The sequence below is a fragment of the Schistocerca cancellata genome, chromosome 7 (assembly GCF_023864275.1).
Source record: "Schistocerca cancellata isolate TAMUIC-IGC-003103 chromosome 7, iqSchCanc2.1, whole genome shotgun sequence".
Classification (NCBI taxonomy): Eukaryota; Metazoa; Arthropoda; class Insecta; order Orthoptera; family Acrididae; genus Schistocerca; species Schistocerca cancellata.
The window spans coordinates 330,590,039-330,613,502 of NC_064632.1; the positions used below are offsets into that span (position 1 = coordinate 330,590,039).

General features: G+C 42.8%; 1 protein-coding gene across 1 annotated transcript in view; it reads left to right on the forward strand.

Moving 5' to 3' along the window:
- The window catches only part of LOC126092004 (sodium-coupled monocarboxylate transporter 1-like), a 191,880-nt gene that overhangs the window by 146,013 nt on the left and 22,403 nt on the right, over nucleotides 1–23,464 (forward strand). Inside the window, exons 12-13 of the mRNA XM_049907380.1 lie at nucleotides 8,571–8,657; nucleotides 13,225–13,409. Of these exons, the coding sequence (XP_049763337.1) occupies nucleotides 8,571–8,657; nucleotides 13,225–13,409 (272 nt within the window). The remainder of the gene's footprint in view (nucleotides 1–8,570; nucleotides 8,658–13,224; nucleotides 13,410–23,464) is intronic.

Sequence of the window (23,464 nt, forward strand, 5' to 3'; positions counted from 1 at the left end):
CTATAAACGTTGATGTCCGTTAAATGTCGAATCTACTTTCTATTTGAACCACGGTTGTAGTTCTTTAATTGGTGAAGTCTGATCGCAAAAGGAGATATTCATGAACGACTGAGCGACAAGCAAAATTTATTCTTGAGACCTGCATCCTGTGGTGTTCTATTCAAAGAGTGCCCTGCATTGTACATTTGAAGAAGTGTCCTCTGGCGCATGCCAATGATATGCGCTCTGTCACCTGTAAGATAGTGATCAGGTCTGGTTGCACTCCTTTCTCTCCGACGATTTGTGTAAATATGATTAAATGACAGAAGAGACAAGAAATCACTCATCTGAAGTTCTGGGTTACCATTTCCGCTTTGTTTGAAGGTACAAACCGTTGATTAATAAAACTAGTGCCGTATGCACCAGACTGAATAATCACACTCCTTACATTATCGAATAAAATTTGTTCTATTACTTTACGAGGGCGTACTGAAACGTAATGTCTCCGACTTATTTATGTAAAAACTCTTAAAGCTTTTTAAGCAAAATAAACGTTATAACATTCTACGTCTGTATTCTTTACGTCTACATATTTGCAGTAATCTGTCGCTAGAGGGCCCAGAATTGTAGCGTGTAAAATGGCAATGTGTAATGTAACTATTTCAGTGTTTGAAAACAACATGCTGAACTCGAGTATCCAATGCGAAGAGTTCAACACAAGCAGCATCCTCTCCTTCAGCATGGCAATACCTGACCACAGACGAGCGCTGCGACATCTGCAACATTCCGACGCCTTAGGTTTACTGTCGTCGATCACCATGCATACAGTCTTGACTAGACCAAATCCGATTTTCATCTGTTTCCAAAACTTAAAGAACACCGAACACCGGCGAGGACTTCACTTCGATAGTGACGAAGCGGAGCAAGCAGAGCTGAGATTGTGGCTCCGCCCACAAAATCAAACATTCGACTGTGACACTATCAACAGGTCTCTCGCTGAGAGAAATATATTCGTCGTCAGGTTGACTATACTGAGAAATAAATATGTAGACATGAAGAACAAAATGTAGAACGTTAATAAAACTTGTTGTATTTTGCAATCTTTAAGCGTTTTCACGTACAAAAATCGGATTATTTTAAAGATCGCCCTAGTACATGCCATTCTGCGTCTTTCTTGTACCCTCCACATTATATCCCCAATGTTAATTTCATAAATACGGGTTGCACGCATTCCTACGTCATTCGTCGCCAACGTTTTCAGAACTACCCACGCTCCCACCCAGCCACCTCTCTCTGTCCACGGCGTTCCTTCAGCATGGCCCGTCTCAGCCTGCGACACGCGTTGATAACAACAAAATATGCGCCTTTCACATAATCATCAGAGGAGCGCAGTATTCTTCTGGGCAATTCCTTTTCTTTACGGTATTTTTATAATCAAACAGGTACATAAAAGGGTGTATTCAGTCCAGGAGCTAATTTAAATATTTATTAATAGATAAAATTTTTTGACTGTCTGCTCATTTATGATATCTGAGGTCTCTGAGGATATCGTCAGTTTACAGCAGTGCTAACTAAATAAACGAATGCCAGCATGAAGTTAATACATGCGTTACCCATGCTATTCTTTCCATCACCCCTAAAAATGTCGTATCTACATTTCTTACTTTACCATAGTAGATTACATGATGGTTTGTGATATATCTGGTTCCACGGAGATGTCCACTAAACCGACAGGTAGCCATAGTAACACAAGTTTCTTCTTCTAAAACAACGTTAACAAAGTCGTCAACCTACTGCGCAGGTAAAAATCCTTTAAGTCTGAAATTAAATAAAATTCTTCCGCAAACAAACTTAGTGTTCCAGAATCCTAAAAAATAATTACGCTCCTCAACACGTGGAATTAATAACAAAACTCTTTATTCATATTTCGGGATTTGGCTCAACTTTAAAGTTAAGTTCAGCATGAAGCAAGTTCCTCAGTTCTGGGCTTTGAAAACAAAGTCTGCACTCTACTTTACGTAGCGGAAACAAAACACCGTCAAAGTATCTTACACAAGCACTCCAAAGGACAGTCAAAAAATTTTGAAAAGTTTCGAAGTCCGGCAAGGATAGACGCACAAAGGAAAGACGTGGTACTACCTTGGCAGATATTATACGAGCTCTCAGCTACCACGCCGCTGTTTACAAAGTCCATTTGGAGGAGGCGGCGTGCTGTCCCGGGAGTGGAGGCGGAGACCCCAGTGAGGCGTAGCGGAGATCTTCTGGTTGGTTGCTCGCTGCGGTGGAACTGCTCTGCTAAGCTCGCACGCTGGCCTAAATAGCTGTCTCTTGGAAGGTCTTGTTTTCGGCACGTGACCTTGCGAAGGCAGGGAAAGGTGCGGTGCTTCACACATCTGCAGCGCTGCCGGTCTGGCCACGGAGTTCAGAATTCAGTGTTCATGCGGGCTCTTTTCCGTAGGGTCAGAGGTTGCGGCACCCCAAACGACTTAGTTGTGCGAGATGCAGTCAGCACCTGATGTCTATAGTACTGAGTGGTTTGTCCTTAACTTTATTTTCTCCAAGATATTTCTGTTCCTGTTCTGTTTCTATTTTTCAAATACTATCAAGAAAATCCTTAGCCCAAGGAAATTTCATCAGTTTTATCGATCAATGGGAAAAACTTCTGGAGAAGTTCTCTACTGGCGCCTAAGAAGGCTATTATCGCCGGCGTAAGACATGATGTATGGCTTAGAAGGATGAAAAAATGTGCACTAAGAGTACAAAAACTCTTGGATTTTTCTTCGTGAGTGTATCTTAACGGGGTTCATATGTCTAGTGGTGCCCACTGGAAGAACTACTTGAATGGGAAGCAGTGGTTCCAACTTCTGGAAAGCTGACATCAGTTTGGTGAGTGCTGTACTGACCCATGTTCTGCACACCTCTTCAGAATGACGACAGTGGAAGAGAATGACACGACAGGAGCTCGGCAATGAATGGCCCATCAAAGCCGAAATGGGGGGCTTGTACGTAATGACAACTGAAAATTTGCGCCACACACGGACACAATCGCAGTTCCCTGCTTCTTGCAAGCAATCACCTGAACCGTTAGGCTATCTGAACACGCCTTCAAGCCTGATTCAAACTTTGATTTATTTGTACTGATATTTACACTTAGAATTTTAACACTACCACCAGTTGTTCTCCAGTAAGGTACGTGGCAATAGCACCACTCTTCCAAGTGTGACATTGATGGTCTGAGTTAGGCCTGGAGTAGACTACACTCTTTCAATCCCAACCACAGGCAGTTACGTCACCTGTAACACTAGCTTGTAACAACATGCTTACTGGATGAATTGACACACCTCTGCCGCCCACAAGACACGGTGATCTCACATCTGCCATCCATCGCCAGCATACCGCGGTCGAAGATGATTTTGTTTTTAACGATGTCGAGAATGTGCATTTCGTTAGTGTTTCTCTCAGTCAAACCGAGGATATGGACTTCCGATATTTTGTGAAATCCCTGCTGTGCACTGTGAGTTGAAGGCTCTCCAAACATTGATCACCACACGCTCTGTGTGATACTTGGCTATGCATAGGTGGGACTTAAGTTCAAAAACAGTACATCCCCCTTCCATCCTGTGCAGTGTTTGAACCTAATAAGCTGTTACTTTGAATCCTGTTCATAATAGTCCAAAAGCTGATTTATGTTGCCTGATGTAATACACTGAAGATGCAATGTGGATGAGTTCCAACGAGAGCGAAAAAGTTAATGTAAGGAAAAAGAATGAGAAAATAGATTGGAGTCTGAAGAACAGAACACAACCATTATCTCACCAAACGAAGTATCTTGCGATCTATCTAATATATACTACAAGTACAGGGTTATTACAAATGATTGAAGCGATTTCACAGCTCTACAATAACTTTATTATTTGAGATATTTTCACAATGCTTTGCACACACATACAAAAACTCAAAAAGTTTTTTAGGCATTCACAAATGTTTGATATGTACCCCTTTAGTGATTCGGCAGACATCAAGCCGAAAATCAAGTTCCTCCCACACTCGGTGCAGCATGTCCACATCAATGAGTTCGAAAGCATCGTTGATGCGAGCTCGCAGTTCTGGCACGTTTCTTGGTAGAGGAGATTTAAACACTGAATCTTTCACATAACCCCACAGAAAGAAATCGCATGGGATTAAGTCGGGAGAGCGTGGTGACCATGATATGAATTGCTGATCATGATCTCCACCACGACCGATCCATCGGTTTTCCAATCTCCTGTTTAAGAAATGCCGAACATCATTATGGAAGTGCGGTGGAGCACCATCCTGTTGAAAGATGAAGTCGGCACTGTCGGTCTCCAGCTGGGGCATGAGCCAATTTTCCAGCATGTCCAGATACACGTGTCCTGTAACGTTTTTTTCGCAGAAGAAAAAGGGCCCGTAAACTTTAAACCGTGAGATTGCACAAAACACGTTAACTTTTGGTGAATTGCGAATTTGCTGCACGAATACGTGAGGATTCTCTACCTCCCAGATTCGCACATTGTGTCTGTTCACTTCACCATTAAGAAAAAATGTTGCTTCATCACTGAAAACAAGTTTCGCACTGAACGCATCCTCTTCCATGAGCTGTTGCAACCGCGCCGAAAATTCAAAGCGTTTGACTTTGTCATCGGGTGTCAGGGCTTGTAGCAATTGTAAACGGTAAGGCTTCTGCTTTAGCCTTTTCCGTAAGATTTTCCAAACCGTCGGCTGTGGTACGTTTAGCTCCGTGCTTGCTTTATTCGTCGACTTCCGCGGGCTACGCGTGAAACTTGCCCACACGCGTTCAACCGTTTCTTCGCTCACTGCAGGCCGACCCGTTGATTTCCCCTTACAGAGGCATCCAGAAGCCTTAAACTGCGCATACCATAGCCGAATGGAGTTAGCAGTTGGTGGATCTTTGTTGAACTTCGTCCTGAAGTGTCGTTGCACTGTTATGACTGACTGATGTGAGTGCATTTCAAGCACGACATACGCTTTCTCGGCTCCTGTCGCCATTTTGTCTCACTGCGCTCCCGAGCGCTCTGGCGGCAGAAACCTGAAGTGCGGCTTCAGCCGAACAAAACTTTATGAGTTTTTCTACGTATCTGTAGCGTGTCGTGAACATATGTCAATGAATGGAGCTACAGTGAATTTATGAAATCTCCTTTAATCATTTGTAATAGCCCTGTATTTCGATCCCCCGTGGACGTGTAGACACACCAACAAACACACGACCTCTCTGGATATACTTATTTCAGTTAACTGTCTCTTCTAGAATCGCTTGCCCACAGCGTCTCTTGAGATTTAGTTAGAATAATTTTCATGTAGCCTATAAATAAAATACGTTATAAGCCTAAAATTATTCTGTTAATGACTGTTATCCTCTGAAACCTTGAACTGTAGTAGGATGAGTGATTTATGAAGCTATAAAAGCCCTGAACTGCCTTAAAATGCTTCATGAATAAGTTATGTTCTGAAATTTGTTTAACTAAAAACTACGCCGCTTGTATCCCTGAAATGAAAGTTCACGTAACGGAAACATTGTCTTCTCAGCTTGGTCTATGATGAACGTAGATGGGAAACTGAAACAAAAGGCGTTTATATTTATATTAACCATCTGTGCTGCATAATATGTTGCATACGGATTTGACTGCGAACATGATAACTGTGGAGGAGAAATGCGGAAATAATTACTCAGATTGACCAAGTTGATCAAAAACAGCGTCTGTTAAATTATGGTGTATGGAAAAAAGAAATAGCAAGCAAAAGAAGGTCCAATGTATATCAAAGTTCCTAACATATATGATCAGTGTTTGAGTGCTCAGAAAGTGTGACATTTAGGGCAGTAGGCTTGCTGAACCACATCTGAGGGAGAGGGTGTTAACAGTCACTGGTCAGTGAGGCAGCTATTCAGTAAATATTTCTCGTGTTGAAACGAGAATTATCTTGTTTCCACAACATTATTAATCCTACGGGATTTGTTTATTTATAAATTATTTCACTAACCTGCATACTAAATTATAAGGAACTAAGGGTCAGTTCGTTAATAAATCCATGGACTTTAAAGATCTGGTGTACGACATCGAAGCGATACAAGCTAAAAGTCTAAGTTACCCACACTAAGGACAGTAAAACCACCGGTGCAGTCGTAGTGTTACCACTTCTAATTTAAGCACATTCTTTTCAAAACCCGAAATTTACAAATATTTAAATTACTGCAAGTGACGGAAAAAATCTCAGATTAATCAACTACCTAAATGGCGTGGATAAGAAATATGAATGCCCGCACGGGCCAACACCTGAGGCTGAGTTATAAATCAACCGCTACTTAAATTTTGGCACAAATGCGTGGCACGTTACCGTCAGTTAACAACAGAACCAATATCAATAATTTGGTGAAATTTCGAACTTAATTTTTCTCTGTGATTAACGCAAGAATAATCATAAAAGCTGTTGACACCATCAAGCACAGAATAACATTCGAACACACTCCACATACTCGTCGAGAAGCAGCATGGACAAAGATTCAGTAATTGCTAGGTAACACGGAAATTATTCGCCCACTTTACATTCGCATCGCCTCACACGAAAAATAGACTGAAGGCCACGCACTTAATACCACTGAAAATTTTGCTACGAAGTCCAATACATATAAGGCGGCTCGTAGCCCCCAGCCACAACGAGCGGCCCCGCCTTCAGCAGACGCGGCAGGGAGTGGGTTTGAGTCACAAAGTGTCTGGCTGAGAAGCGGTCAGCGAAGTCTGACGTCACGTCCCTGACCAGTTTTACAGAACAAAGCGTAATCCACGCTCGAAGACCTTCTTGCTTCAGCAGGATCGACAGAAGATGTTCGTCCCTTTGTACTCAAGCATATCGTCTGCTAAAGTAGTAAGAGCAGCGATGTATGAATACATCAGTTGCCAGTATTTTACTTTGTGGCAAGTCTAAGAGTGATTAAAGTTTATCAATGCACATTCAGCGAGCTCTCAACCTTGGCGTATCTTTCTTTGTATATTTCTTTGTATATTTATCACTGACAATTATATACAGGCTATGATAGCGGCATCCTCTCCGAATTTTAATGTGGTTACCATCAGTATTGCCAATATGTTGTCTATTTCCTTGGGGTCAATTACCAATGGACCGACGTTGGTGCTGTTTACTATTGGAATGTTCTTCCCACGTGTCAACTCAAGAGTGCCGGCCGCGGTGGTCTAGCGGTTCTGGCGCTGCAGTCCGGAACCGCTGGACTGCTACGGTCGCAGGTTCGAATCCTGCCTCGGGCATGGGTGTGTGTGATGTCCTTAGGTTAGTTAGGTTTAAGTAGTTCTAAGTTCTAGGGGACTTATGACCTAAAATGTTGAGTCCCATAGTGCTCAGAGCCATTTGAACCATTTGAACTCAAGAGTAAAATCTGTGTCACACGAAGCCAGTGTTAGTTAAAGAAGTAACACGTGTGGCACACATCGTGTCTATATCTGTAACTGACACACACCTCTCACCTTCAGATAACGCAGATCTTCTTTTAACCAATGGCTCGTGACATTCGAGCTACACTTAATAATGACAAAATAACTTTTAGCTCAGTTTATGTTTTGTATGACGTTAATTTTGACTGAAGTCCAGTTTTCTGTACGACATAATGTTTCGTACTAGAATGGTGTTTCTATTTGCAAGGCAATCATATTTACTAGACATTGATGAAAACTGAATAATCTGGGGATGACAGCGGCATAAACGTAAAATTATACCACAGAAAACCTAAATAAAACTAAAAATATGTTATTGTCGTCTATATCAAACAATAGCATTTGATCTGTTGTACGTGACTCTGTAAAGATTTTGTGTAGGTAATGTGTGGGAAAAATAGTCCACCTTTCTGTCCTGATGTTCTAATTCATTCATATAGATTTAAATAATACGTATTTAGGTGTGTGAAACGCCGAATTTTTGACCTGTTCCAATTGAGATGCTTCAGTTACTTCAAAAATCTATTTTCAAAATGCATCTAAAACCAGGAAATTCAGTGCTTTCCTGTCGTAGCTTCTGAGGAATTAACTCATGGAAGCTGTCCCTGACAAAACTCACAGCGGATAGTTTATGTCTCTGACTGTTATAAGCGTTGTCAACATGAGAAATTATTTGTAAGAAGGAAACAAAAAGAAAAAGTTAAAAATATTATGATGACCGATGATACGATAAAAGTATATAAAGTAATTTATATGAAAATAAGCAGGAAGTTTCAAGCTATGTTTTGTTGTAGTCGACTTGTACTGTACTTTACAGCAAAACCAATTTTTAATATGCGAAATTTTAGGACCAAAGAGCTTTTAGCTAGAATCAATCAGATATTGATCCAATGGTCACAATCGATCTTCGAATGTTGAGAGCAGTAGATTCACGAGTAATGTATAGCGACCACAGTCAAGCTGTTTAGTAGAAAGACATTCATCCTCTTTGTAATTTTAAGTTTTACTACTACACTTTCAAATCGATATCGATATACTACTTTGAGGTAACAGCTTTATTTATTCTTAGTTTGTGATATAACTTTAGTTGTTGTATTGTCTTTTTTGCAGGTGTCTATTTCCTTGGGGTCAATTACCAATGGACCGACGCTGGGACTGTTTACTGTTGGAATGTTCTTCCCACGTGTCAACTCAAGGGTAAGTGGGAGGAGCACCGTCACAGAACAAACCATGCTGATGTACGCACTGTGCCTTAACTGTGGAGCAGTTCAATAAGACTAATTCAGGCTCGACAAAGGACGCGTAGTGGTTGACTTACTCCGTATTTGCGATGGGTTAAGGTGAAATTACCGCCAAGCCAACCCAGCTGAGGTTTCTCGAGTCATACTATGTGAGCACTATCGCATTTTCTTAAAGAAGACCGCAAATGACTTCCTTTCTCACTTGACCTTTCCAAGATTGCACTCTGTCTCTCAAGCCCCCGACGTCGATAGGGTGGTAAGCTTTAATCTACTTGTTTTTCATTAGAACGCTCAGGATACCAACTTCGTTCTTCCTTGATACACGATTCCACACATGTTTTACAAAGGATAGATTGGGACTTCCTGCTGGACACAGGAGTACCTCAACATCACGCACACAATTAATAGAGTCATGTACTATGTATAGTCAAGCATTGAGCAGTTCAAAAACCGCATCATAATACTATCACATGCGAGGTGACACATGACGATGCAGGTTGTCTATGAAACATGGATGCGTCGTCAGTTCCTTCAATACCAGTCGTTTTCTGAAGTCATACCCAATGGCTCCACACACCATAACGCCAGCATTAACACAGTTGTGCCTCTTTCTAACATTAGAAGCATGAGACGTCTCCCCAGGTCGCCACCATATTCGGGGCCAATGGGCATTTAGAATGTGCAAAACCGCAGTTCATCACTGAATAGATTGCACCGGCATTCCTTAGCAGTCCACGCTTTCCCGTCACGGCACCACACCAAACGCAGCTGTTTGTCAGTGGCAGCCTATTTATGCGATGGTATTACCCTAGTCCAGCTGCTGCTAGTCTCCCGTTAATTGTGTGAGATAAGAGAATATTTTAGGGTTCAAATGGCTCTGAGCACTATGGGACTTAACATCTTAGGTCATCAGTCCCCTAGAACTTAGAACTACTTAAACCTAACTAACCTAAGGACATCACACAACACCCAGCCATCACGAGGCAGAGAAAATCCCTGACCCCGCCGGGAATCGAACCCGGGAACCCGAGCGTGGGAAGCGAGAACGCTACCGCACGACCACGAGATGCGGGCAATATTTTAGGGAGTCCATTATTTGTTCTCGGATGGTAGGCACAGATGCGATGCTCATACCATGTGCTTGATGCACTATATGACGATCCTTCCTTGTTATGGCCAGACGTATTCGATAGGAAGCTTGAAGACAAGTATGCCTGCCCTGAGGTTGGCACGTAATCCAATAACTGGCCACTGCCACACGCGAATTCCCCACATTTCTGGATACTGTACGATTTGACCGATCAGTCAAAAGAATACCCACAGTGTGGCCCTCTCCAAACTCTGTCAAGAGCCTCTCTGTGTCCCTTACAGTAATCACTCGACAGCTTGTGCCTTTCACGCTCTTTAGGCGCTCTTTACACCAGGCTCGGTAACAATACTAAACACGACTAACACCAAAGCATTCTGGTAGCCATTCTAGCTGTCAAACACATTTGCAACTCTAATCACTTACATAACCGCCACTAGCAAGTTACACTGACCCTGTTCTCCAGGTGCTTCCCTCTTTTCTTCAAGCAGTGAACCTTTGATATCTTCCTCGTTTCAGCCATCCCGTGTCACGTTACTTACCAGATAAGAGACGTTTTTTCACTTGTGCCAATATGAGTCGTTCCCAGATTTGATGTCAAGCACGTTGTTACTCTTCTTTCCACTACACTTCATCGCCTTCGTCTTAGCTTTGTTCATCCTTAAGTCATATTCTGTGCTACGATTATGTCCATTCCATTTTCTTGTTCATTTTAGAACATCATTTCTTTTTATAATGCAAATTGGAAGAATATGTCTTCAAAACATATCAACACTGAAAAGGTAACTGGCCTTAGTTAATCGTGGAGGACAATTGTGAACAGGCCTGATTTTGTGATGGTCGAAACCATTTTGTCCACCGGCGACTTTTTAACTTGCTGGAAAAGTTATCATTTATCTTGCTTTAATAGCCTGCTTCGAACAGTAAACCATTTTCATATGACGCTACAATATCCAGCGTCAAAAAAATAATGAAATATTTTAAAAATATTTTTTTGGCCTGATCATAACATGTAAGCTTTCACGGCCGGCGTTTTCATTAATTAAAACTTCCGGGCTGAATAGCCGTGGTCCATATATAAGTAGAAGAATTTTTGTATATGGACCACGGCAATTCAGCCCGGAAGTTTTAATTAATGATTTTTTTGGCCTCTTCAGATTTCTGACTGCTTTGATGCAGAGCACCACCATTTCTGTACCTATCTCTTCGCATCCAAGAAGCACTTACACCCAATGACGGGGATATTCGCTGGATATACTCCAGTTTCTCTCTTTCCCTACCGCTTTTACCCTTTACAGCTTCCTCTAGTTTCAAGGAAGTTTTTTCTGGTCTCTTAACACACGCCCTCTCCTCCTGCCCCGTTTTAACGGCGGTGTTTTCGACATATTTCTTTCCTCGCCGAGACTGTGGAGATTCTCTTCTACATAACTTACGACAGCCCTCTGCAGCACCTCATCTCAAACGCTTAGAAGCCCTTGTTTTACCGCACTGTCCACGACACTTTCGTACAGTGCTGTGTTCCAAACGTAAGAACTCAGAAACTTCTTCCTCAAACCAGTGCCAATGTTTGATACTAGTGGACTTTTTTTTAGAATTCACTCTTTACCAGAGCTATTCTGCAAATCTGCTCCATTTTCATGTGTCAAATCCCTCCCAAGGTGGAAGAATTCCTTCGCTTCGCCTACTTCTGACCCCCATTTGATGTTAAGTTTATCAGTAATCTCATTTCTGCTACTTCTCATTACTTTCGTCTTTTTATTTACTCTGAACACTTGTTCTGCTCTCATCTGGCTGGTCTTTCTGTTCAAAAGGTCTTGTAATTTTTCTTCACTGTCACTGAGGATAACAATCCTAGCAGCGAATCTTATCATTACTATCCGTACATCCTGAAGTGTAATACCGCTCGTGAATCTATTTTTTATTTCCGTCATTGTTTCTTCGATTTACACACTTAATAGTAAGAGAGAAAGACTGTATTCCTGTCTCACATCCTTCCTAACCCAACACTTCTTTCTTGCTCTCCCATTCCTATTTCTCTTTTTTGATTGCTATATACATATTGTGTTTTTTCGCTGTAAAATATGAGTCACAAATGCTTTTGTAACTACTTACATGTGTATCAATGACGGTTAGCGAATCCTGCGTGTCGAGTTCATTATTCTGATCTGCAAACAATTAGAGGGCTGATGAATCACAGAGAGGAATAGAAAATACTTCGCATTGTGTTCTCTATCACGTCCCACACCACATCCTCCGGGTGTTGTATATAATGGTAACTTGCAAAGTTAACTTGCAAACTAGAGTAAGCGCCCTATTTGACTTCTCCTTCGGACCCTGCCTGTAGCAACTTATACCCTTGAAAAACTATCGTAACTTCTTAACCCTTTAAGCCCTAGTAGTTTCGGCCTGAGACTACCATTTTTGTAATACTTTTGTAGTACTGGTGGAACTACCAATGAGATTGCAAGTCAGAGACTTCTAATGGTACACTGAGGTACTTCTACGAATTTGGTGCATTATATCAGTCACTTATAGCGTGACAGTGACAGACTGTATTACGGGACTGCAGAAGATTTTGATATATTGCTTTGTTGAGATCACTAACAGTAAAAGCAACTGTATCTAAGTTATTATAACATAAATCTGAGTTTGTACTACGTCTTTTATCAGTATTATCGAAATGAAACCACTGGGTCCGTATGTAGTTATGATAAAAAAATTTGTCAAGTTTTAGGCCCATTTTTGCTTGTTATTCAGGACTACAAGTTGTTTTAGGCGTTATGAGTTCATGGAAAATTTGTGATGTGGAATTTGGCCTAGCAAAAATGCGAATTTCTTTTCGAATATACCATATGAAATACTGAGTGGTTGAAAACAGTATGTCCCAGTGGTTCCATAGTGAAACCACCTCCTTAAAACAATTGATTGTTTACTTTCTGCCAATTTCATATTACATTCGTTACTTACTACGATAACAAGCATCAGTCTTGTGAAATATGTCACTTTTATATTTCAAAGTACAACCATCTCCTTAAAAATTGATAGTTTACTTTTTACCAATTTCTTCTTGTATTCGTTACTCACTATGATGATGAAGCTGAATTATGTGAAATTAAAAAAAATATATATTTTTGTTCAGACTCAAAGGGTTAACGGGGTGGTTGTCGTGCTTGCTTTACGCAATCCTTAATGAACACTGCGGTGGCTACGTATCTTGATCATAAGTAAAGTAACATCAAATTAACTCTAAATGCTTTACGCATCCAAAGTGCACGATACGAACAGATGAACAAGAATGATCCTATTTGCTGTTAGTTTATGTCGTACACTTCTGCTTGGCACCGCACATGGTCTCAGGATCTGCCTCCTTACGTGCACTCCTCTACAGTGTTGGGATGCGTTAGTTGTGCCTGATGGTTTGTTTGCGCATGCGCAGGGTGTGCTGGTGGGCGGCCTGACCAGCGTGGCCCTGATGGCGTGGTTGTCTCTGGGCGCCCAGACCTACCAGGCCAGGGGGGACATCCGCTTCGCCACCAAGCCATTCTCCACTGACGGGTGCCTCTACGAGTTTGACCGCACCAACAACGGTTCTGTGGCTGTCACAGACGACTACCACAACAGGTAAAAGTAAAGTATACCTACTGCCTGCATGTCATCTAAGAGATACATAATGAAGGAACATATTCTGAGTTACAACGTAAGAGCTATCTCGAACAGAACGACCTCCTCCATGCCAACCAGTAAGGATTTCTAAAATATGGATCATATGTGAACTCTCACTTCAAATCCTGAAAGTCAAATGATCGAGGCAGTCGGGTAGGTGTAGTACTTTTAGATTTCTGAAAAGCATTTGATTTAGTGCCACAGCTACGCTTATTATCAAAATTGCGATCATATGGGGTATCAGACGAAATATGTGACTGGATTGCGGAGTTTGTGGAAGGGAGGATGCAGCATTGGACTGAGAATTATTGTCAGGTGTCGAAATACACTCCTGGAAATGGAAAAAAGAACACATTGACACCGGTGTGTCAGACCCACCATACTTGCTCCGGACACTGCGAGAGGGCTGTACAAGCAATGATCACACGCACGGCACAGCGGACACACCAGGAACCGCGGTGTTGGCCGTCGAATGGCGCTAGCTGCGCAGCATTTGTGCACCGCCGCCGTCAGTGTCAGCCAGTTTGCCGTGGCATACGGAGCTCCATCGCAGTCTTTAACACTGGTAGCATGCCGCGACAGCGTGGACGTGAACCGTATGTGCAGTTGACGGACTTTGAGAGAGGGCGTATAGTGGGCATGCGGGAGGCCGGGTGGACTTACCGCCGAATTGCTCAACACGTGAGGCGTGAGGTCTCCACAGTACATCGATGTTGTCGCCAGTGGTCGGCGGAAGGTGCACGTGCCCGTCGACCTGGGACCGGACCGCAGCGACGCACGGATGCACGCCAAGACCGTAGGATCCTACGCAGTGCCGTAGGGGACCGCACCGCCACTTCCCAGCAAATTAGGGACACTGTTGCTCCTGGGGTATCGGCGAGGACCATTCGCAACCGTCTCCATGAAGCTGGGCTACGGTCCCGCACACCGTTAGGCCGTCTTCCGCTCACGCCCCAACATCGTGCAGCCCGCCTCCAGTGGTGTCGCGACAGGCGTGAATGGAGGGACGAATGGAGACGTGTCGTCTTCAGCGATGAGAGTCGCTTCTGCCTTGGTGCCAATGATGGTCGTATGCGTGTTTGGCGCCGTGCAGGTGAGCGCCACAATCAGGACTGCATACGACCGAGGCACACAGGGCCAACACCCGGCATCATGGTGTGGGGAGCGATCTCCTACACTGGCCGTACACCACTGGTGATCGTCGAGGGGACACTGAATAGTGCACGGTACATCCAAACCGTCATCGAACCCATCGTTCTACCATTCCTAGACCGGCAAGGGAACTTGCTGTTCCAACAGGACAATGCACGTCCGCATGTATCCCGTGCCACCCAACGTGCTCTAGAAGGTGTAAGTCAACTACCCTGGCCAGCAAGATCTCCGGATCTGTCCCCCATTGAGCATGTTTGGGACTGGATGAAGCGTCGTCTCACGCGGTCTGCACGTCCAGCACGAACGCTGGTCCAACTGAGGCGCCAGGTGGAAATGGCATGGCAAGCCGTTCCACAGGACTACATCCAGCATCTCTACGATCGTCTCCACGGGAGAATAGCAGCCTGCATTGCTGCGAAAGGTGGATATACACTGTACTAGTGCCGACATTGTGCATGCTCTGTTGCCTGTGTCTATGTGCCTGTGGTTCTGTCAGTGTGATCATGTGATGTATCTGACCCCAGGAATGTGTCAATAAAGTTTCCCCTTCCTGGGACAATGAATTCACGGTGTTCTTATTTCAATTTCCAGGAGTGTAACTTCGGGTGTACCTCAAGGAATTATGCTGGATCCCTCGCTGTTCACGTTGATTATTAATCATCTTGCGAAGAATATTAAAAGTAACCCCAGACTTTTCGTAGCTGATACGTTTACCTACAACGATGTACAATCTGAACGAAACTCAGCAAATGTTAAGCGAGACCTTGATATGATTTCAAAGTGGTACAGTGACAGGCAACTTACTTTAAATGTTGAAAATGTAAAACTGTGCACGTTACAAAACGAAAATTCATAGTATCCTATGTTTATAATATTAGTGAGCCGCAGTAAATCTATAAACTCATACAATTACTTGGGTATAACACTTAGCAGGAACGTGAAGTGGAAACGATTAGATAGACTCAGTCTTGGGTAAAGCAGGCAACAGACTTCAGTTTATACTTGGGAAATGTAATCAATCTGTAAAGGAGATTTCTAACAAATCACTCGTGCGACCCATCCTAGAATATTGCTCATGTGTGTGGGACCTGTACCAAACAGGACAAACAGGGAATATTGAACACGTACAGAGAATGGCAGCATGAAAGGCCACAGATTTGATTTAATCTGTGGGAGAGTGGCACAGAGATACTGAAGAATCTGAACTGGTAGACTCTCGAAGACAGACGGAAACTATCCTGTGAAACTCTACTGAGTTTTAAGAAGCGGTTTCAGATGATGACCTTAGGAAAATATTCCCAACATATCGCTTCCATAGGGATAGAAATGATTAGATTAATTGCCGCGTGCACAGAGGCATTCAAACAATTATTTTTTCCATGTTCCATACGTGAGTGAAACGGGAAAAAGCCCTAACAATTGGTGCAGTGGGGATGCCTTGCACTTCACAGAGTTCGCACAGTAAATTGATGTAAAAATTGAAAATGTAGACCTGTTTGAAGTTTCCTATGATCTGTTGCAAACAGTAATTTCACACCTACTAACATCTGTGTTCAAACAGTGCGATGCAGAAATTTTCCAGGTAGGCCCCTTTTAATCTCTAGTGTGGTTTCGTTTGGTACATTTTCCAGAACTGGTTTCGTATGTGTCTCTGTCCCGTTCTCCAGTGCACCACAGCTCCTCTCCATTCCATATTTTATAAATTTTTCACTGCACATTTTAGTTACTTTATCTCTAACAGCAGTAATTGCCTCAAAAAATATTTTTATTTTCTACTGAAACGTCAGGATACTTCACACAGATGTTCATACAACTAATTTCTACTCATCTATCAACTCCATTTTACTGTTAGGAAAGTGCCTCATCACAAGAGCACCAAGTGTCATATCTACCCTCCATCCTCTTTTTACAAAAATGTTCTTGGCTGATAACAAGATTAGTTACCGTTAAAGAAATAAATAAATAGCTGTCAATAAATGGACACCTGAATGTTTTTATGAGACCCTGGATCTGTACTTGGAATTCACCCAAAATACATGAAAAATTTGTTATTATATGAATTTAGAACCACTTTAGGAACACAAATACCAATTGTAGTAATGGATCATATGTAGCCTAATGTTTGATGAAACTGTAAGGTTTGGTAGCACTACTAAGGTGCACACAGATCAATTAAGACTCAAATGAAAACGGTACGTTAGTAGCAAACATTGGAAAAACCAGTACAGCATGCACCTTTTGCAACAACAGCTTCAAGTGTTATATGATGAGCAAATTTTTAAGTCCCCTGTTTTACACTGGATTGTATCATTTACAATTCTGATGCTTAGTAGACTTCTAACACAGTTACTAAACCTGACGACATAGTCCACAAGTATCCCAAACTATCTACACATACATAAATGTCTCAGCAGAAGACACAAATATGAGACTAAACAAGAAAAGACTTTCTTCTTCACAATTTGTTCATCTGCATACTAAATTGCTCATTATTTACACTTAGTGGAGAAAGACAACTTTACAAGAATCTGTAAAACAGGGGTTTTTAGTGTAACTGTCAATGAGAAGCACTGTCCCTGAACTGGAAGTCGAGTGAGATTTCACACGTGCCCTTTATGTATTGACAGATTCTGCAATACACAACTGCTCAGAACAACTACTGGACCAGTCTTAATAACGGCAACAATCTTTATCTTAAATCTCCTCGTGTTTGCCACGGCTGTTCACTCGTACACTCCTCACGCTGTAACTATAATTGAGTATGACAGTACTTATAATTGTAGCGAAACACATTCCACTTTTTCTCTTTCGTTGTCTCACCACAACTGACCTTCCTTTAATTATTTTTAAATCACAGCCATCTAACTTATGCAGACAAGCTGCATATAACTTCGGTTAGTATTTGAAAGATAAACCTTAGGAGCACGATTCTCAATACAAATGTTTACTACTTGTGCATTTGACCAACAATAGGGAGGAAAATAAAAAAAACTTTTGTATATATGGATTGCAGTAAGAGAAAACGAATACTTTGTACAACCCTGTACACTGTTCGTAGTTCTTTCTTTTTATTAATTACTATATCACACATACCGTTGCATCTCCACAACTGCAGGTGATTTTTAATCAATAATTTCATGGACTGTGGTTACATTCATAGGTTTGTTTGGTCGGAGTCTTCTGTTACCGAATATACCCATCTGTTTCCAGCCAAAACAGTAACTTGAAATACCCATTTATCATTTATTGAACACTTATTATAGCTGGTAAATCCATTTTACACTCCACTTTACGATAAGACTCCGTATTTCTGCATCTCTATCATGTCATGGAACCTCAATGTTCTTTCTTAGTCATTATTGATAACAACATCCACTAGTAACATTTTGCACTGGACACTTTTCCCTATCCATTCATATAATAAGAAAATGCTTTAAAAGACGTTCTCTCTATCAGTCCACAAATACTTTACAAAACACAATTACAATTTCAACAATTGTACAACCATATTTACAATGTGCTTTTACAAAAGACGAGACAGTTAATTTTTCATACAGTTACGTAGATGTCATCTCTGGAAGCCATTAAATTAATATATTGGTAGCGACTATCGGCTACGCCTTGGCAGATGCTACTGTCACTTAGACAGTGGTCACAGTGGCACCGACTTCTGTGACTTCCGGCGAAGATCGACGACGACCTTGCGTTTCAAATCTGTACGCCAGACCATGCGCTGTCACAATACAGCCGATCTCAACGTCCGAAAGTACAAATTTCGGACGACAATCAGTGAAACTCAAATTAGTTTTTTTTTTTTTTTTGTTTTTGGTAGAAGCGGCCGACGTTCTCATTCACGAAATATCGACTACGAGAAACTGATAAGTTTAGTTCAAGATGTATTTATGAAATCTTGAGGATGATAAACATCTTAATCTGGGCACACCTCGAAATTATGGACTGAAATCGCAGCTTTATTGGAAACTACAATTCGGCAAAATCTTTATCGACAATTTGAGCCGTAAATTACAACCCCAACAAATAGTTCCTTGAAGTCAGGCAGGTGGCGTGTCTTACGCTAAATGTTACTGCACTAGATATCTTTTGGGTTGTGGCATGTGGACGATAGCTTGTCTACAAATTATTGTTACTCCTGACTGGCGTTTTTGTGCCAAGATCGTGGTATTTCTTTTATGTGAGGTGGCTTGAAAATGTGGTGTATGTTTTTCCACTTTTCAGTGTTTAGAGGACCTCATTCTAAAATTTATGTTTGTCCTTCAACGTACCCTAAATGAAAGCCATTGAAGGTTAATTAACTTCTGTCTGTTTTGCTGGATTTGTCTGTAGTTGTGTAGAGAGATTGTGATCTTGCTTTTCAGCGTCATCACGAATCGTCTCTCGTATGTGCAAGGTGGCCCAAAAGCCTATTAACATTTGAAAATTCAGTTCTTCACGGAAAAATAAAGTAAAGAATTAAAAATTGACACACATGCTTGCAATGACATGGGTTTTTATTGAAACCAAACAAGTGTACAAAATGACTACTGATGCCGATTCATACGATAAAAAATCAATAATTAGCCTAAGTATTGGTTTTTAGCAAAGACGATGTTCTTAATAGCACGTTGTCAAATGTCGTCTGTAATTCAACAACAACTCCTGTTGCAGAGGGACAATATTGTGAACAGAATTTCAGTACGTATGGTGAGAAATTGCCGTCTGATGTTGTCTTTTAGCATCCCTAATAAGATCAGACAGTCGTGGTGGACTTGCGATTTCAGCTAACACCACAACCAATAATCATACAGATTGAGAGTGGTCTGATGTGATTAGCCTTATGACGTTAGCAGTGTAATAACGACGCAACACCAAAATATCAGAAGTGCAAGGCCCGTCTTACGACATGGAAAGTGGCGTGACAGTGAACTTCAGATACGAGAGATAAATCCGTACTATTCCTTTTCGAAATACGAGTTTATATTATTTTTCGTTTATATATCGGTGATTCTGGTACACTGGCGGTAAAGTTTATGTCAGTGTAAAACCGAATATTGCAATTTCGAGAGTGTGGCTGTTATCAACTTCATATTCTTGTACATACTGCAGCCCTTGAATTGCATCGTAAATATGTTTCTCGCGTTCTGGTTAATTACGGACTGTGGGAAAACCGGGAGAGAATCGAAACGTTTGAGATCTGGTGCTACTGAAGAATGTTGAAGATTAGATGGACAGGAAGATCCCTGCAGAATTGGCGACGAAAGAAATATATGGAAAACACTTAAAGAAGAAGGAACAGGATGGTAAACATTTGTTACGACACCACAGAATAACTTCAATGGTACTAGAGGAAGCTGTAGAGGGTAAAAACTGTAGAGGAAGACATTTATTGGAATAAAACCAGCAAATAATTGAGAATGAAGGCTGCAAGTGCTACTCTGAGGTGAAGAGGTTGGCACAGGAGAGGAATTTGTGCCGGCCTGCGTCAAACCAGTCACACGATTGATGAATCAAAAAAAGAAAAAAACTTACAGCCATCTTCAAAGTGATATATTAAATGAATTCGCAGTTGCGAATGATGACAACTATCAGCTGTAGAATGGAATGACAACAATGAAAATCTGTGCTGGACCGGGACTCGAACCCGGATTTCCCGCTTATCGCGAGCGGTCGTCTTATCCTCTGGCTACCCGTACACGACTCATGGCCACACCCAAACTTGCATATGTCGTCTACCATGCGTCTACGAACTGTACTCGTACATCCATTGTGTGTATTTCCGTACATGTTAGACGTTGTGCTTGAAAGTCGCTTGCCTGGTATCGGCAGATATACACAAACCTGTCAAAACCTGCTAACGCAGATGAGCCGTGGTGCGGCTCGCGTTGGTGCTGTTTGTAGGTTTCCGTCCTCTGTTGGCGGCCAGACCGTACCGTTAAGTTGACATGGTTGCGTTTGTTTGTCTTCTACTCGTGTTGACTGGCCCCACTTGGTTTCACAAGCGTTGCCTGTCCGCTAGTAGCAGCAGTGGTGGTTATCGATAGGTAGTAACTGTGGCCCTATCTTTGTGGCGACGTCGTGGCTCTTCCGAGTCGAGTCAGTGTGCAGTTTCGTTTGGGACTCAGGAGGAGCCAGGTCCGCACAGTGCGAGAACATGCTGGGACCGCTAGCAGCGCGCATGGGCTGCTGGACGGAAGGGCTGTGGTCACGAGGGTGCACGACCTCATCGTAAACCAGATCCTGCAGGCTTTAAGATGAATGCATTTCAATTCAAGTAGAGAAACCTCCACCATTGTGACATCTCTCGATTATCCAGTAACTTGGGTTCGTGTTGCTGCTGAGGCGAAGAGCAGCGAGTGGAATGCTTTTTTATACACTCCTGGAAATGGAAAAAAGAACACATTGACACCGGTGTGTCAGACCCACCATACTTGCTCCGGACACTGCGAGAGGGCTGTACAAGCAATGATCACACGCACGGCACAGCGGACACACCAGGAACCGCGGTGTTGGCCGTCGAATGGCGCTAGCTGCGCAGCATTTGTGCACCGCCGCCGTCAGTGTCAGCCAGTTTGCCGTGGCATACGGAGCTCCATCGCAGTCTTTAACACTGGTAGCATGCCGCGACAGCGTGGACGTGAACCGTATGTGCAGTTGACGGACTTTGAGCGAGGGCGTAAAGTGGGCATGTGGGAGGCCGGGTGGACGTACCGCCGAATTGCTCAACACGTGGGGCGTGAGGTCTCCAAAGTACATCGATGTTGTCGCCAGTGGTCGGCGGAAGGTGCACGTGCCCGTCGACCTGGGACCGGACCGCAGCGACGCACGGATGTACGCCAAGACCGTAGGATCCTACGCAGTGCCGTAGGGGACCGCACCGCCACTTCCCAGCAAATTAGGGACACTGTTGCTCCTGGGGTATCGGCGAGGACCATTCGCAACCGTCTCCATGAAGCTGGGCTACGGTCCCGCACACCGTTAGGCCGTCTTCCGCTCACGCCCCAACATCGTGCAGCCCGCCTCCAGTGGTGTCGCGACAGGCGTGAATGGAGGGACGAATGGAGACGTGTCGTCTTCAGCGATGAGAGTCGCTTCTGCCTTGGTGCCAATGATGGTCGTATGCGTGTTTGGCACCGTGCAGGTGAGCGCCACAATCAGGACTGCATACGACCGAGGCACACAGGGCCAACACCCGGCATCATGGTGTGGGGAGCGATCTCCTACACTGGCCGTACACCACTGGTGATCGTGTAGGGGACACTGAATAGTGCACGGTACATCCAAACCGTCATCGAACCCATCGTTCTACCATTCCTAGACCGGCAAGGGAACTTGCTGTTCCAATAGGACAATGCACGTCCGCATGTATCCCGTGCCACCCAACGTGCTCTAGAAGGTGTAAGTCAACTACCCTGGCCAGCAAGCTCTCCGGATCTGTCCCCCATTGAGCATGTTTGGGACTGGATGAAGCGTCGTCTCACGCGGTCTGCTCGTCCAGCACGAACGCTGGTCCAGCTGAGGCGCCAGGTGGAAATGGCATGGCAAGCCGTTCCACAGGACTACATCCAGCATCTCTACGATCGTCTCCATGGGAGAATAGCAGCCTGCATTGCTGCGAAAGGTGGATATACACTGTACTAGTGCCGACATTGTGCATGCTCTGTTGCCTGTGTCTATGTGCCTGTGGTTCTGTCAGTGTGATCATGTGATGTATCTGACCCCAGGAAAGTGTCAATAAAGTTTCCCCTTCCTGGGACAATGAATTCACGGTGTTCTTATTTCAATTTCCAGGAGTGTATAATTGCCATTCTTGGCGTTACAGCAGGTTTAAATGACTGTGCTACCACGTTTACCACCATTTTGACTCACCCATTTGGTGATCAGTTGCTTGTCCTTTTAAATTAACATTTGCTGTTGTATTTGCTGTTTTACTGTATGTTTTTTAAATTTTTTATATAATTGCCATTCTTGGTGTTACAGCAGGTTTAAATGATTGTGTTACCAAGTTTAGCATCATTTTGACTCACCCATTTGGTGATCAGTTGCCTGTCTTTTCAAATTAGCCTTTGCTATTGCATTCCTGTTTTACAGTGTGTTTGTTAATTTGTTTTATATAACTGCCGTTCTTGGCGTTAAAGGCCATCAGCTGTGACTTTCGTTACTTGCCTTAAAATTCTAATTGGGATCACAATGGCATGATTTTAAAGCATTATTTGCTGTGTCTGCATTTTATGCTCATTTGGTAAATTGTAACGCACTGAAAGCACTATTAATTACACAGTTGTTTATTCTTTCATTAATAAAGTGTGATATCTTTATTTATAGCTAACACTTGGTTTAAGAATCATGAGAGAAGGTTGTATACATAGAAGAACCCTGGAGATACTAAAAGGTATCAGATAGATTATATGATGGTAAGACAGAGATTTAGGAACCAGGTTTTAAATTGTAAGACGTTTCCAGGGGCAGATGTGGACTCTGACCACAATCTATTGGTTATGAACTGTAGATTAAAACTGAAGAAACTGCAAAAAGGTGGGAATTTAAGGAGATGGGACCTGGATAAACTGAGAGAACCAGAGGTTGTACAGAGTTTCAGGGAGAGCATAAGGGAACAATTGACAGGAATGGGGGAAAGAAATACAGTAGAAGAAGAATGGGTAACTTTGAGGGATGAAATAGTGAAGACGCAGAGGATCAAATAGGTAAAAAGACGAGGGCTAGTAGAAACCCGTGGGTAACAGAAGAAATTTTGAATTTCATTGATGAAAGGAGGAAACATAAAAACGCAGTAAATGAAGCAGACAAAAAGGAATACAAACGTCTCAGAAATGAGATCGACAGGAAGTGTAAAATGGCTAAGCAGG